The sequence below is a fragment of the Meleagris gallopavo genome, chromosome 8, assembly GCF_000146605.3.
Source record: "Meleagris gallopavo isolate NT-WF06-2002-E0010 breed Aviagen turkey brand Nicholas breeding stock chromosome 8, Turkey_5.1, whole genome shotgun sequence".
Classification (NCBI taxonomy): Eukaryota; Metazoa; Chordata; class Aves; order Galliformes; family Phasianidae; genus Meleagris; species Meleagris gallopavo.
In genome coordinates, this window is record NC_015018.2 from 11,617,047 (window position 1) to 11,632,457 (window position 15,411).

The 15,411-nt window shown below is 41.4% G+C and overlaps 1 protein-coding gene across 9 annotated transcripts in view; it reads right to left on the bottom strand.

Moving 5' to 3' along the window:
* Window positions 1–6,994: 6,994 nt before the first annotated feature.
* Window positions 6,995–15,411, bottom strand: part of ZMIZ1 (zinc finger MIZ-type containing 1) — a 280,166-nt gene continuing 271,749 nt past the window's right edge. For 8 of the 9 annotated variants that reach the window (XM_019617563.2, XM_010714339.3, XM_010714337.3 and 5 more), the window contains 2 exons: window positions 15,046–15,294; window positions 6,995–11,362 (listed from right to left, as the gene is read on the bottom strand). In XM_019617563.2, coding sequence (XP_019473108.1) covers window positions 11,255–11,362; window positions 15,046–15,294 — 357 coding nt within the window. In that variant the 3' untranslated portion in view covers window positions 6,995–11,254. The remainder of the gene's footprint in view (window positions 11,363–15,045; window positions 15,295–15,411) is intronic. The other variant, XM_010714340.3, reaches the window with a different exon arrangement.

A 15,411-nucleotide genomic window follows, 5' to 3' on the forward strand; every position in this document is an offset into this window, starting at 1 on the left:
ATAACGGACAAAAAGAATATACCTGTCCCCAAGATTCACAAGCGCCTGTGCCGTCACAGGCCGAACACTGCTGGTGAGGCAGCGAGAGCTTCTCTACAGTACCAGGGCAGTGACAGGAGGAGCAGCTGAGCAGGGGATGGTTTCCTGCAGCCCTGATCAGGGAAGCACGCGTTCCTGGCACGCAGGGATGAACTCCTACTGCACGTGGAACTGCACATCATCTGGTTTTGTACAATAAGTACCAGCTGCCATAAGGTGATTTATTGTGGATTTGTTTAACAGTAGCCCAATCAGCATGCATTTTTAGTTGCCTTTTATCCTCTCAGCCACGAGTCCATTTTGGAAAATAGTTCAGTTCACCTAGCTGTCAATCTATCAATCTGCTTATGTTCTGGTGACCGTAAAAAAACTCCAAACACTCTTTCTAGTGTTGTTTTAATTGTAGGAGCCACTAAAATCACAAAGCAGGATGAGCACTTGGATGTTAGGTTTTGTGTGTACCTATAATAAGAGACAGTTCTGGCCCTAAATGGCTCATTATTTAATAAGCAAGACAAAAGATGAGCAACAGAAAGTGTCGTCCTCATTTCACACTCTGAGCTGTTTTGCTCTGAGTTCTTGGGAGTCTTGAGTAAGTCAAGCAATGCACTCCCGCACACTTACTGCTTTGTGAGAAGCAGAACAACTTGCTTTCTTTCTCAGTTGTGTTTTACTTGGGAAGATAGGCTAAATTATTATCTCTAGGCTTATGGAACAAAGCCACTAAACCACCTATCATGTTCTACCTCTTCACAATCTGTGAATTGATGGGACATTAAGAACTCAGGAGTTACAGAGGAATCATTTTCCAAAAAAGGCAGAAAAAAAGCACTGTAAAAAATCTGCCAAAAGACCACCCTGGATCATGAGAAACATGAGGCTGAGAGCTAGCTGCGTGATGTGAAATGGTTTTAGAAAAGTACTGAGCAGACCTGTGTAAAGATCTGCTCACTGTTACATCTCGAGGAGTGCCCAGGGCCCCGAGCCCTGTGGGATAAGGACAGGGATGGGCACAGTGGGTAGGAGAGGCTTTGGCACAGCTAGAAGCAGCCTGGTGCTGGTGCTAAAGGTCCCATCACAATCAGTTTTTTCTTCAAGGTTTTGGCTAAGCTGGAAGATAAGCGGAGGGGAGGGAAGGAATTTCATGCTGTTATCTGTGATGTGCATTTATTTATGAATGGGGACTAGAGCCAGAGAGATGGTGAAAGACCCTTCCATTATACTGAGTGATTGCAATGAGAAATTAGATCATACAAATGCATGAAGGGCAAAGAGTAGGCACTCAGTTACATGTATAGACAATAAATGTTTCCTCTGATCAAGGTTTCATCTTAGGAAACGTGAACTTCTCTGCAGCACACCGTGTACATGAGGGGGAGTTTCCCCACATGACGTCATACTAATTACCGACAAATTGTCATACAAGAAAAACCTCAGTCCTCTCATGCTCCTTACAGCTGTGATTAGCATTTTGCTTTCAGACATTAGGAGTGACCTTGCTTACCCGGAATTCATTACTCAGCCACCCTGCATAATGTATGGAAACACAGTGCTCACACGTGGGGTCCTGCGGTGCTCAGGTGCCTGGCTGCTCATGCACCACCTGAGTGCTTGAGGAACATTTATGGAGAGTTCACAGCAGGCTGGCAAGGCATGAGGAACATTACAAGTGAATGCAGAAGAAATGCAGCTCTTTCCAAGTGGGAAGGCATGAGAAGGTCCAGGATGGCCACATCTGTAGATGGGTGTGCAGGTGCTTTGCATAGCTGTGGATGAAGCTACTAAGGGATGGCAAATATTATGGGAGTCCGCCTGTGTTCCAAAACACAGGCATTTCAGTTGTAACACAGGAACTGCAATCTACAGGAGTCAGTTCATTTTGCTTACCTGTGAAATGCCATCTCTGGTTTCTGAACTACTTTCAGAACTGGTTCGTTATGCTACTTTATTTTGAACAAGTAAGATGAGTCTGGGGCTGGGCTGCTGCTACTGAAAATGGAATTGCTCAGGAAATACTCAGCTAAAACATCGTATAGCAGCTTTTTTGCAGGAAGTGGAGGTCAGCACCATCACGTCTCTCAGTCTGCTCTGGGAGGCTGTCACAGCACTGGTGCCCTGGAAACCAACCACTGGCTCAACCACCTTGACCAGCTCCTGCAGAACCTTTCCTCTCACTGTATGACTCCGCTGCCCGGGTCCCATCTCAGTTACATGATGTAAAACCAAAATCAGAGGAGTACTGATACATCCTACAATCCCTGCAAAGAACACTAGAAAGATGTAACCAGGTGAAACAAAGAGAAAGAATATCACACTTAACATTTTAAGACTATTGAGGTGGTATCGTGATATTCTAGGCTGAGGTGTGTTTTAGAAGTGAGTTTTAGCTGTCACTCAAATGGGACATGGTTGGAGTGTTTACCGAGGTACAGACAGCGAGGTGCCATACCCACAGTCCCAGGCAGCTCCTCACCGGCAGTACAACAGACTCCCAATGAAGGATTTTAATGCTCCTTTCCCAGTATAGCACTTGAATTTATGGAATAATTTGTTCATAGTTCTTTAGTTCAAATTGACCTCCTTTCTGTTCTTTTCCTCGTCAGAGTATTTAGCAGCTTTCTACCTAATTATTCTTAGAGCTAACAGCTTCCTCTGTACCTTGTACAGGACCGACTATTCTGTCATCACTAAACTGATTCTAACAATAATCATAATTTTGAGACACCTGGTTTTTGGTTGTATAACTTCACAACAAAAGTTTGAATGCTAAAAATATAGTGTTAGTCACTGTTTTTAACAAAAAACATCCAGAAATGAAGCTTCACACATGTAATATGTGAACTAAGTTTTCCAGTTAACAATTCTGGAACCATCTTTCCAATGCTATTGTTCTGATTCCTTTCTACTTTTTTTTTGCAGTTTCACTACAGAAAGGATTCTTTACCGTAAGCATTAGTGCATTACCTAGTGTGGAAATTGATGACACACTTAGATGACATAATTACATATGACAATCATCTGAATATGCAGTGTCCCACCAAACTCAGCTAGTATGTTGTCAAGTAAAAATTAATGTCTGTCACATTTACAACTGAAGAAGTCATTTTTTGAGTAATGAAATGTTTGGTGAAAAACTAAATAATCTCAAGGTAAGAATTTTTATTAGCAGCCAATGGAGACAGGAGTCCAGCTTTCCTAAACTTTTAATGCTGTCCCAGTGTCGCTCCTCTAAATTTTGTCATCTGTTTGGTAGGGGCAATATGAAAGTAATGCTTCCTCACAGAGGAACATCATTCATAATTTAGAAAGGAAGTCTGTAAGCAAAGTTTTATTTATTATGAAGCAATGTAAGTAGGACAGCTAGTGAGAGATGCACATAGAAAGTCCAAAATCTGTTGATTTTACATATTTAAGAATATACAGAAAGAGCGTTCTGAAAAGTACAGAAACAACAATCAAGGAAAAATAAGCATCTATTATAAATTTGAAATATACGAATAGATGGTGAAAATTGCTTTCAATTTACTATTGCATTAAAACCTCAGCTCCAGAATTTCATTACTGAAGTGTGGGGTAGTTCTTCAATAGTTTTTAGAAACCAAATGAAAGAGAAAAAAAAAAAAAAGAATGACAATCCTAACAATTGGAGCACTTTGAAAATATTTGGCTTTTTCTAGCATTTGACCAGTTCAATATGAAAAAAAAAACCGAACACAAAAATGTATCTTTCAACATGTTCACAATAATCAATATGTTGATATGTGAGTACAGTGACAACTGAAACTAAATTTTCCAGAATAGTTTAACAGGATCCCCAGAACAGCACTATAAAACAACTCTGGGCAAATAGCAATGTCTAGATTGTAATATTCAATCAATTCAAAAACTCGGACTTAGAGTAAAAAAAAAAATTGGTAATCCTGAAACTCTTAGGACATTCAGTAGAACAAAAACCAAAAATGCATAGAGAAAGGAGAATATTTAAAAATGGGAATATACTAGCATTTCTAGAGAATCTAAGTTTGTATGCATTAGTGGATCTATCACGAAGACAGTGAGATCAGTAATTGGAAACATACTGGACAAATCAAGTGGACGTATTGTATAAATGAAGGGAAACAGTTCTATCTTGTCTAGCCCACATATATTGACAATAGAATATTTTAAACACAAAGATGGAGTTAAAGAATGGGAAACCAATTTTTACAGTTTAGGTAAGGAGCTCCTGAAAATGCAGATAAGCCATAGAGTGGGCAAACCAGTAAGTGCCTCCCTGCCAGTTGTTTGCTAACGCCCTATAGGAGTCATGCTGTAATCGCTATCTGCTTGCTTTTTAAATAGAAGTGTTTAATTGGTTAGGTTCCTTGTAGACTGTTTTTACATTCCTCTGGAAAATGTTGTACACTGATGGACACAAGATACCTCTGCAGAAGGTGCAGAGGTCTGACCTTTGTTCCTTTTAGAGAGAGGTGAGAGCAGGGCATTAGCACAATGACTGACATCAGGAGTAACATCCTGCATGGCACTGGTAGGATTTCAGTGATACAGACAAAGGAAAACTGTCAGAAGGTGACACACTAGTTTTAACTCAAACTATGAAAAGGAAAGGTAGTCATTCACAATTGGAAATTCACAGTGCAAAAGGATTTGGGAACGAAGTTCCCGAGAGAGCGGCTGGGGCAGAAGAGCCACTGCAGGACCGGTTCGCGGCACTGCGACTTGGAATTTAAGCAGATAAGAGAGAAGTGGGTTCTGGGTAAAAATAAATCCAAACAAATAAAAGACTAGGTACACAAACATCAAATATGTTAAAGAGTTTTAGGAGGTAATAAACAAAGAGCAGTAACATATGAGAATATTTTATATTAAGGAAGAGTTGTACCACTTTTTCTATGTTGTCTAGCTTCCTTCTTTAAAGGAAAGAAAGCAGCTCTATTGACACAGCCCTTACATGCAGGAGTCCCACCCACACTGTCCAGTCAGCAAACAAGCAGATGGTGCCATCTCCATTTCTGTAGTTTGTCTCTTGCTCCTATAAAAGGCATGATCAGGTGCCTGGGAACATAATGCAACAAACACAAATAATATGTATTCAGAATTCCATACTGATTAGGAAGAGTAGAGAAAAAATGTAGGGACCTGAGAGTATTCTGAAGTTGTTCAACAATGAGGCACCATGACAAGCACAGAAGGCATAAGAGATACTCCCACATGTGGCTGCCTGGAACCACAGGAGAACAAACATCGCAGGGCCACACTGCCACAGGACGGAACAATACTGGATACACACATCATACATGTCCTGGTGTCAACATCTGGGAGAAGCTCCATCTGGAGAACTGCCATAGCCTTCTGACTTCCAAGTAAGCATGAAGAACAACCAGCACTGAAGGACGTCAGTCACACGCTTCGTGCAGAAATGCCTCCATCCTGAGTGCTGAGGCAGGTCTGTACACTGGCTGACTGGCCCTCCTGAGGAGCTTCCAGGAAAACAAAACACCAAAATGTTGATTAATTATTGGCTGGGATAGATAAATGCATTGAATGCATTGTATGTCAGTTTTATTACTTTATCCTGAATTACCATTTTAACTGATAGTGCTAGCAAAGAAGGCAGAACTGAGGCAGAAACTTTTTTTTCCAATTTTGAGAAAATGAATTTTTATATATATCCATAGTTTTATATATATCCATAATTACTTATGTGTATTTCAGTCAACAGCAGGGGCTTCTGTCCTTATGAGGTAATTGCTGTATCTGACTTATAACCACGTGTAGATACTCACAATGTGAAATGGTTAGGTTGTTCCTATCTATAGAATATATTTGAAAAGTGGGTTTAAAGAAGCTAAACACTTCTGCAATTGCAATATCCAGAAGGTACTCAGGAATTCTCTACAGAAACAAGTCCTTAGCCTTCGACAAAGCACCTAGTGTGTGACTGTGGCTAGTGACGGGTGTGGGACTCTGCCAGGAATGGAGCTGTATGTGCCACTGCTGCTGCCAGTGCCCTGTGTATGCTCACGGAGCCACGGCTTGGTCTGCCAGCAGCTCAGGGTGCTGAGAGATTAAGCAGGCCTCAGAACTGCATTCTGAAACCAACCTTCAGCTTTAAATGGGAATGCATTAAAAAACATATCTCATTCTAGTTATCTCCCATTACTGATTTCCCCTAAATGACAGACTGCAATTAAAAGAAAAATAATGAGACTCGTGAGAATTTAAAACAAAGAGAATTTAAAACAAAGCTAACAGTCTCCCGTGCTGCTGGATGGTCAGTCCCTCCACTAACATCTCTCTGCAAGGATTACAGTTGTCTTGCATTTCAGAACACAGGTCAGCATAAGAGATAAGACTCTTCTTGTCTTATTCATGTCATGGAAATATTTCATTTCAAAGAAATTGTTCCATTTTTTGGTGGTATGCGGGACTGTCTGTGCTGAACTACAAGTCATCAATACGTTTTCCTGTCAGGGTCTTGTCTTTTCTTCGACATGATCCTGTGTCTATCAGTAAATCTGTGCTCCCTATCTCCTAGCCTGGGTCTCTTCCACTCTGGTTTGCACCTTTTTCCCTTCCTGGAGCAAACTGTGCTTCCCAGGAAGCGCCATCCTGCACACATAGCCTTCAGATGAACACGTGAGCCCAGAGGGAGAAGGGCAAGTAGGGTGTTCCAAAAAGAAACTGAAAATTTATAAAGCAGCTGCCAATTAGCCAGACCTTAATTTTGCAAATTTATTTAGGAAAAGGAATTAACATGAGCAAATGAGAATACCTCAGTGTTACAACAGAGTATATAAATGTCTAGCAATAGTCAAATAATTTGATCTTTAAATACAAAATAACCACATGAACACCTAATATACAGGTTTCATCTGAATACATATTTATTAGATAAATATTAGGTTGTCACATCATCTAACTACATACAGTTTTGCAAGACTAAAAATCACAATTATTTTTTTCTGACCAGTTTAAAGTATGAAATGATTGCATTGTACTGTACATACAATGTACAAACAAAGACAATGGCCATTTTTGCGTGTTACGTCAGATTGTACTTTTTTTTTTTTTAAATTCCCCTCTGATCGCAATATCAAAAATTGTACAAAGTATGAATTTGGTTACAATTTACTTTTTTTTGCAATCCCCTTATTTTTCTTCATTATTTCTGTAGCACCCTAAAAATACACAGGTGATAGACTAGTACACGTAAGCTAAATATTACATGTAGATAAAACAAAACAAAACGAAGGATCAGAGTATATTACAGAAGTGAAAGTGAAACGAATGCCGAGACTCCACAAACGCTAACAAACAGGATTCATTTTCCACATAAGATGGAGCTTCAAGCTTTTTTTTTTCCTGCGAAATAAAAACAATGCACATTCCAAGGAAAATGAATGCATTTCTGTTAACATGTCTCTATTTGTCATTTACATATGTACAGATGTCCCTTGAGTCTCCGCTGCAGACATTGGCGTGTATCTGTCAGTCCTATAGTAATGTCTTGCCAGCAGAACTGTAGATTTCTGTGGGTTCTTTCCCAGATGAACTTCCATAGGGAAACAATTAAAAAGTAAACAAACAAAAAAAGAAGAATAAAAATACTACTGGAATTTCATACAATAATTAAGCTTTAAAAGAAATGACTGTGATTACCCTATTTGCTAGGTTTTTTCTCTAAACTTTAATACGGCAGTGAACAGATAAAAAAATAACTAAATTTTCATTTAGAAGCTTTTCCATACTGAATTTACTATACAGTACCTGATTTTAGCTGACATAGTTTTAAAACTGTCTCATATGTCCAACATTTGGGTGATGGGTAAAAATCATGTTTTCTCTCGTAACTTCTGCTTAGAAACCGAACGCTTCTCTAAGCTCCAACATGTCAACCATCCACTTTAATGCTCTATTACTGAACAAAGCAGATGCAAACACTGCTCCAAACATATTGCTAATATCTATGTGGGTTTTTTGTTTTCCCTTTATTCTTTCCAGCAGGTACTTTCAGATGATACATTTTAAATACTACCGGTTAGCAAAAAGTCAATTCTTAACATACCTGGTTTAAAATACTAACATTGTGTTTAAGAGAAAAGCAATTTCAGGTGACTAACTTAGCTGCTCAGGAAACAATGAAGAGTGGATTAAATAGAATCAATTAAAAAATCTGAGCAACCCATTCCATCTAGTACTGAGAAATGTTCTTTATTCCAAAACCTATGGCTTAAGAAACTTCCCCCAAAATGAAACAAAACAAAACTCTAAGGGCATAACATCAGTTTATCATTCACCACCCCTGAAAATGACTTCAATACATATATGAACAATGCAGCAAAAATACAGGGGAAAACTACTACAGTAAAATGGCTACAAAACACATCTGTAACTGAAGAATGGTCTTTCCTAGTGTTGGTGTGGCAGCAGCACCACACCACAACCATGTTACCATGTATTATACCAAGGTATCTTTAATATTCTGCAGAGATCCTCTACAGGTTGTCAAGCCTACATAAGAAAAAAGACACTTCTAAGCAGAATAAAGTGTACTACACTGTTTCCCTCCCCACCCACCAGCATCCCTTCGTGTTAGTGTGCCCAGCTCTGCAGGCTGGAACACCAGCACAGTGATATAAATACGGTACCTTACGTACTCGCTGCTTGCCTTAGTGCTTCTTCACCCGTTCAGACAGCTGCTCCTAGGTGTCCTGCTCACTGGGGCAAAGGGACAAAACTTCTGCTGTCACCAGCCCACAGGCACCACTTGGGCAGGGAACATCAGTCGGTTGGGTGATGGGATTTTTGCCCTAGGCAATCACTTCTTACTGTGTTTCCATGACAGAGCTGGGCCCTGATTGTCCAGGTACTGTCTGACATATCAATTCATTCATCAGGTAAATGGATATGAAGTTTGGGCTAATTTTTCAAAAGAAAAGAGGTTGGGGGGAGAGTGGGGAGGGCGGGGAGGGGGAAGAAAAAAACCTCCCTTATTCTGTTAAAGAACCCTCAATGTTTTGTTGTTTTTTTTTTTTTGTTAAAAAAGGACCCATATATTTTTTTCAGACAAGGTATTTAAAAACACCAGCAAAAGTATAATCAGATCATGAAAATGTTGAATATTATCAAAGACGATACTAAAATATTCACAAAGATATTTACAATAGCAATTCTTAAAATAATTGATTTTGCATAATGAACAGCGCCTTTCTTAAAAAAACTCGAAACAGGAAAAATATAAGTGTGGGACCATCTCTACATAATATGTTTGACAGATTCAATACTTCTACTGGAAAATAAAAGAACTAAACCGCCATTTCCTTTAATATCTACAGCAAGGTGCTGCTGACTAGCATATATATATCACGACGCATGTACAGCAGTAGTGGGAAATGTTAACAAAGAGCAAAATAAAACAAGAACTGCAAAGAATTTACAAACATGACTTTGGTGAGGAAAGCAAATCCAGAGTTGTAAGCACATAGCATGCCATTTACAGCTTGCAAACTGAACACAGGGGGCTAGGAAACTCTAGTCAAACAGATGGGAACAAACAAAATTTGTCTGGCACTTAAGTTTAAAATGCGTTGTGGCGAGCAAATAAAAGTTACTGTATTGGGTTTGGGATGAGGAAAGGAGTAGGTCAAATTTGCTTTAGTAATAAAAAGAAATTAACCAATAACTCTACAGTGGGCAAAAGCTGAAATGTTGCACCACGAGGGCAAAGTTGGCACACATGCACTTCTTACACAGCTACTGTACATAATTTATAAAAGAGAGAGAGAGAGAGACAAAGAGCACAGAAATGGGCACAGAAGCAATAGGAAGCTCATGCAGGAGAAGCAACCACACGAGAAGCACGGATCACAGGGGCAAGACAGTGATTGTGGCATTAGGGTCTCTTGAGGGCAGCAGCAATCTACTAAGTCATTTTTCCTCCCCACGCCCTTTCCTTCATGAGAACAATTTCTTCCTGGTACCTAAGGTTTAAAAAAAGAAATTGAAGGAGGAGAAAAGAAAGTTTGAATTATTTGTAACAGTCATGAAAACAGAAGGCAAAGCAAAATAAAAAAGAAGCTATGTCTATCCAATTTCAATGCCCCTTTTCAAGCTGATTATGAAAAATAATTACGCAGATCATGATGTTACTCTCCCACATCCTGCAACGATTTCCTATCCGCCTTTGACCTAGCTTGTCTTATTATATAGTGTGCAATACACACAGTGATGCAAACGCTCAGGAAGCAAAGGCTGTAGGTTAATAATTGAGAGTGTTTTGCTTTGCATTTCCCCCTCCCTCTCTTTTCCATTCTGTATGGATTAAATGGCAAAAAGACCTCTTACAACAATCTCAACAGTTGGGTGTCAACGCAGCCACAAACGGTAATAATTTGAAGCCAAACCACAGAAAAACCCTAAACATTGAAAGTATTTTTTATTTTTTCCACGTGCTTCCAATGTGTGTGTTTGAACAGAGGAATCCTTTGCAAAGAAGTGTTTAAGATTCCTGAACTTTTCTAAGTCCAAACACACGCGGCTGCGGCCTGGAGATGCTCAGGACTCCATTACTGACAACGTGTTTACTAAACTGCTGTCACCCTCTTGATGGGCTCGTATTTCTTCCCTACCTTTGCCATTTTACCGTACGATTTGTGCTTTCTGGAGCTTTGTTTGTGTTTTTGTTTTTCGTTTTGTGTGTGGCCAGAAAAATTACTCCAACACAAACTTGTGCTTGGAGAGGGACAGAGGAGAAGCAGGGTGGAGGGAGATGGTTTCAAAAAAATGGAAGAACATGCGTTGGAAGGACACTCTGAGACAGGTCAATTAAAGACAGTTCCATTTTGTTGCCTTTTCTTCCCTTGCCAAGATTTGTTTTTGCCAAGATACTTCACACTATGTTTATCACAGAACTCTCTCTCTATAGGATGAACAACAAACGGGGTTTCCAATAGCTGCACAACTGTCTGTGTTTTGTGACGCGTAGCACGGCGGACTCTGAGATTACTGCAGTTTTTGTGTATTTTTTCTCCCGGCACTTTCGCAGTTTTTGAAGCTGACAAAAGCAGTTCTGAGATGAAGAAAGCAGGGAGTGCACCACTGGATCAACTTGTGAGGTGTTTTTTTCTTCTTTTGTGAAAAAGGAGTGTTAAGATTCCTCGCTGTGCAGCCACACATGTGAACAAGTGAAAGGGATGGGGGAATACACATGGGTTCAGTTGTTCTCAAAGAGAGACAGAAGGTCATCATTGCTATTGCTTGGCAAATCAGGAGGATCCAGGTACGAAAGCAGCTCATCTGGATTTGTGAGTTCTGGAAGCAGCTATAAAATATAAAGATAAAGGGAAAATTACAGATAACAGAAATACAATTGTGAAAAAAAGGGATTAAACACCATACATTCCGGGAAACTGGCTTTCATACAAATATATTGAAATGAATCTGACAGCAGTAATGCTGCCTAACGCCCTACGGTGATGCAGTAGCCACTTGTTTGTGAAAGTCTGTATTACTCAACTTCCCCATCACAAAGCTTATCAATAAACAAAGTTTAATTCCTGCCTAGTGATGCTGATAAGACCTTCTTGATAAATGCCAGTTACGTAGGTTAGTTTCACGTAGAACACCAAATGTAAACTTGAACCATGCAGTCATGTAAGACTTACTTGATCCTTAAAGTGGATCAACAAAGCCTGGTGTATGTGACTGGCAGGCAGCAGTGTGGTGACTGCTCTAGGCCTGCAACCCTATGGAACGAGGCTGCTGTGTCCATCCCTTCCTCGTGCATGGACACACAGGCTGCGCAGTGAGCTGGACTGGAACTCACCAGATTTTGAAACTAACCCAGACCAAAAAAAGCCCCAAAATCAAGATTAAAAAATGTACTAAGAGTCCTAAGGAGGAGTAAGGGGAGGGGAGTGACAAGGCAGGCAGCTGACCTCCTTTTCTCTCTGTGGCAGTGACAGCTGATGGTAACTGGAAGTGCTTATTCAACTTCAGCTTACGTGCATTTCAAGGCATTTTAAAGAGTCAGGGGCATAACACTCCAACCAACAGAAGACGCACTGATGTCCACAAGGTTTTAAATGTATCAAGATGAAAAGTTTTTTTAACTTATGTTTTCACTAACACTGTATTTCAAATAGAACTATTTTTTTTTCCCAGGCATCACTCAGATTCTTTTTGATCTGACAAGTCACAAGCACACCTCAGCTACTGAGGGTTTTGTAAGAGGCAATGTTTTCTGGCTTATTCTGCAACTTACCAAGTCTTGGTAAAAAGTAAAAGTATTTATAAACTGACAGGGAAGAGTTTGTAATAAGCTCCCTTTATATTCAGCATTGTGTTGAGGCCAAGACAGAAAAACATGAAATAATTAAAAAAACATAACAGTAAGTACAAGAAATTCATTTTAAATTGCTCTTTGTTTTCAAATACTATGAAAGTAAAACCTTGACTGCATCACATTTAGCATACAAGTACTATATTTATATGCTTCTATATGCTCAAATGGATGAACATATTTTTAAATAAGCTATACATGAAATGAAGAAGGAAGTTTATTACTTCCTAAGCATTATTAAAAAAAAAAAAAGGAAAAGAAAAAGAAAAAAAAAGTTTGCATAAACAAAATGTCCCTGAGGGAATGTTTTTCATAAAACACCTCTTCCTTTTATACACAGTTTTAACTGCTGTTGTCATACTGCTAGGCTAAAGATATACAGCTTTTAAACGCATTTCACCTGCTAGCATAGTTTTCTGAATATCTAGTATGGGACTAAAAGAAAACTGCGGCCTCATCATATGTTTAGAAAGTAACAAATGGTTGAATGTATCCCACAGACAGTCCAACTCAATTCTTAAAAAATTAACGTAATATGTCTGAGACTCAGTCTTTTATACAGAGGATTGTTTTTTTGGTTTTCTTTTTAGAAAGGTGAAAGTTTAAAACAATATGCTGTTTAACGATGCTGTCTTCTGAATTTTGAGGATGTATTTCACATGAATGAAGTAATGGCAAAAATTCAAGACTAGAATATTTTTAAGACTTCTCAAAAGAGAATCGTCCAGTTTTTGCTAGTTAAGGCATATTTTGACAAAGTCTCAAGGATAGCAAGGGTAAAGGGGAGGAAATTCTGAAAACAAAAAGAGCATTTCTGAATGCTGAGGTGTTTCCCTGCATGCAGGCCTGTACAACACATGGCCCACGAGCCAGGAGCTGGCACTGCAGCTTGGCCGCTGGTGTGTGGGGATCCTCATGGCAGCCCCTCGCAGCAAGAGGTAAATCCAAGGACTCAGCTGGGTGCAGTGCTGAGTCAGGAGGGAAGGATGGAGGGCTGAGAGGGGCAGGCACTGTGAGGGTGTGTTGGACTTGTCAGAATTTTAAGAGTACGCCCTGTGCTCCTGAAGTGATACTGTAGTGCTCTCACCAGGCATCTGCACCCCTTGCCTCTGCTGTGTGTGGTGTGAGTGTGGGTCATCTCCATCTATATGAGGTGTACCCTTCTGCCTGGTTAAGCACGGCACTGAAGCACTAATGAATGACCCTGTCTGTGCCAGCAGGCAGTGGGCCCAGCTGCCCACAGTGCATTCCCCAGCTTGGTTCCAACTCACAAACAGTGCTGCATGGTGCCTTGCTCAGCCTGGTTCCACAACAGTCACCAGTAGCTAAACCTGCTGACATCATTCATCTGAGCGTGACTGAACTCACAGATATTTCTAAGCTCTATGCTCTCCACACTGCACAGTGCTTGCTTCACTCAGCTATAGCAATTCCAGTGTCACACTAAATGCCTCCATCAGCAATACTCACAGTACTATAACGTATATTTTCTTTTCACCGAGGAACAATTGCCTGACCCATTACAGTGTACAGTGTTACTTAAATACCTGAAGAAAAAATGAGATTTTTATTTCACCTACTGATATTACTCATATGGCATCCTTAAGGGCTCAGACCTCCGGTTGCCACATGACCTGCAGCTCCTGAGGAATGTGCCATGGCCGTGCTGTGTGACAGACACAGCCTGGCTCCAGCACAGACACTGCTCACAGAGGGCTTCTCCCAGTGCCTAGAGCCCGCCTTCCCCTGCGAGGCTGCCTGATGGCACAGTGCTGTCATGGGACAGGGAACAGGCACGCACACAACAAAAGCACGGACAGGTATAAACCTGAGGCACAGAGTGAACACTTCTCTCAGAAAAATACATTGTGTGGCAGACTTTGGACCAGACAGAAGATACAAGTACAGGAATGCATGACTTAAACGAAAATCCAACTCTAGTGCTAAGAAATATAACCTTTGGAAGGTGAGTGGTTGACCAGAGGGATGCCTCAGGTAGCTCACTCCCAGCACTAGCAGTGGGTGGCTGCAGACATTACTTCTGTCTTTAACACTAGGCTCATGTTCGTTTAGTCACATGCTGCGCTCAACCCTGGCTAAGGAGACAGAAGATGTCCTCGTTGTTCATTTGAAGCACTTGCATGACATGGAGCAGGACGTGTGCAGCCGAGTGCCAGTGGCAAGGTCCAGAGCCAGGGACGGACCCCGCTGCCAGGCACCGCGAGGCCGAAGGTGAGCCAGCACACAGCTCAACGGGCACCATGCGGCCCGAGCCCAGCCCACGTGCGGCCACCTCCTTCTAATCTGGAGGCTGCAGCGGCTCCAGGGCCAGGCCTCGTGCACACACGAGTGCCTTCATCAGGCAGTGAGGGGATGGGAGATCTCTCTGGGCAGACACTCAACCTGCTGTCTCAAGAGAAATCTGCCTGCCTACTATGAGGAGGACACGGCTGGCATGTCATACAGCTTAAAACAGAAGAGTTTCCACAGCAAGCCAGGAGCGCCCTGTCACCTCAGCTGCAGTGACTACGCGCATGTACCCAAGCATGAGACGATGGCATGTGCTGTGGAAGCGGCTCCCCATCCCCACACCCATCCCTCCCTCCCGCCGCCATGTCAAGCACACGCTATGGCAGGCAGATGATAGTATGACACAGACTTACATCCAGCGAGGGCTCCGGCATGTCAGGTGCTCCCTGTCCACCAGCCTGACCCTCTAAGGCTGAGGAGGGATTAAAGGTCAGGTCACTGTGTGGATGGTTGCCAGAAGCGGCCGGGGGCGGCTGCCGGGACTGCTGGCTGGGAGGCCCGCTGTGATGTAATGGCTGCCCTGACTGGCTGCTGGGGTGAGGGACGTGCAAACCTTGCTGCATGGAAGTATGGGACTGATCAGTGCTGCCGGGATGAGGGATCTGCGGAGGAGGAAAAAAGCAGGAAAAGAAAGTGAGGCCACAAGGTACAGTGCTCGCGGTGCCTGACTCTGTAACCGCATGTTAAAAGGAAACAACGAAAATGAATTAAAAAGAAAA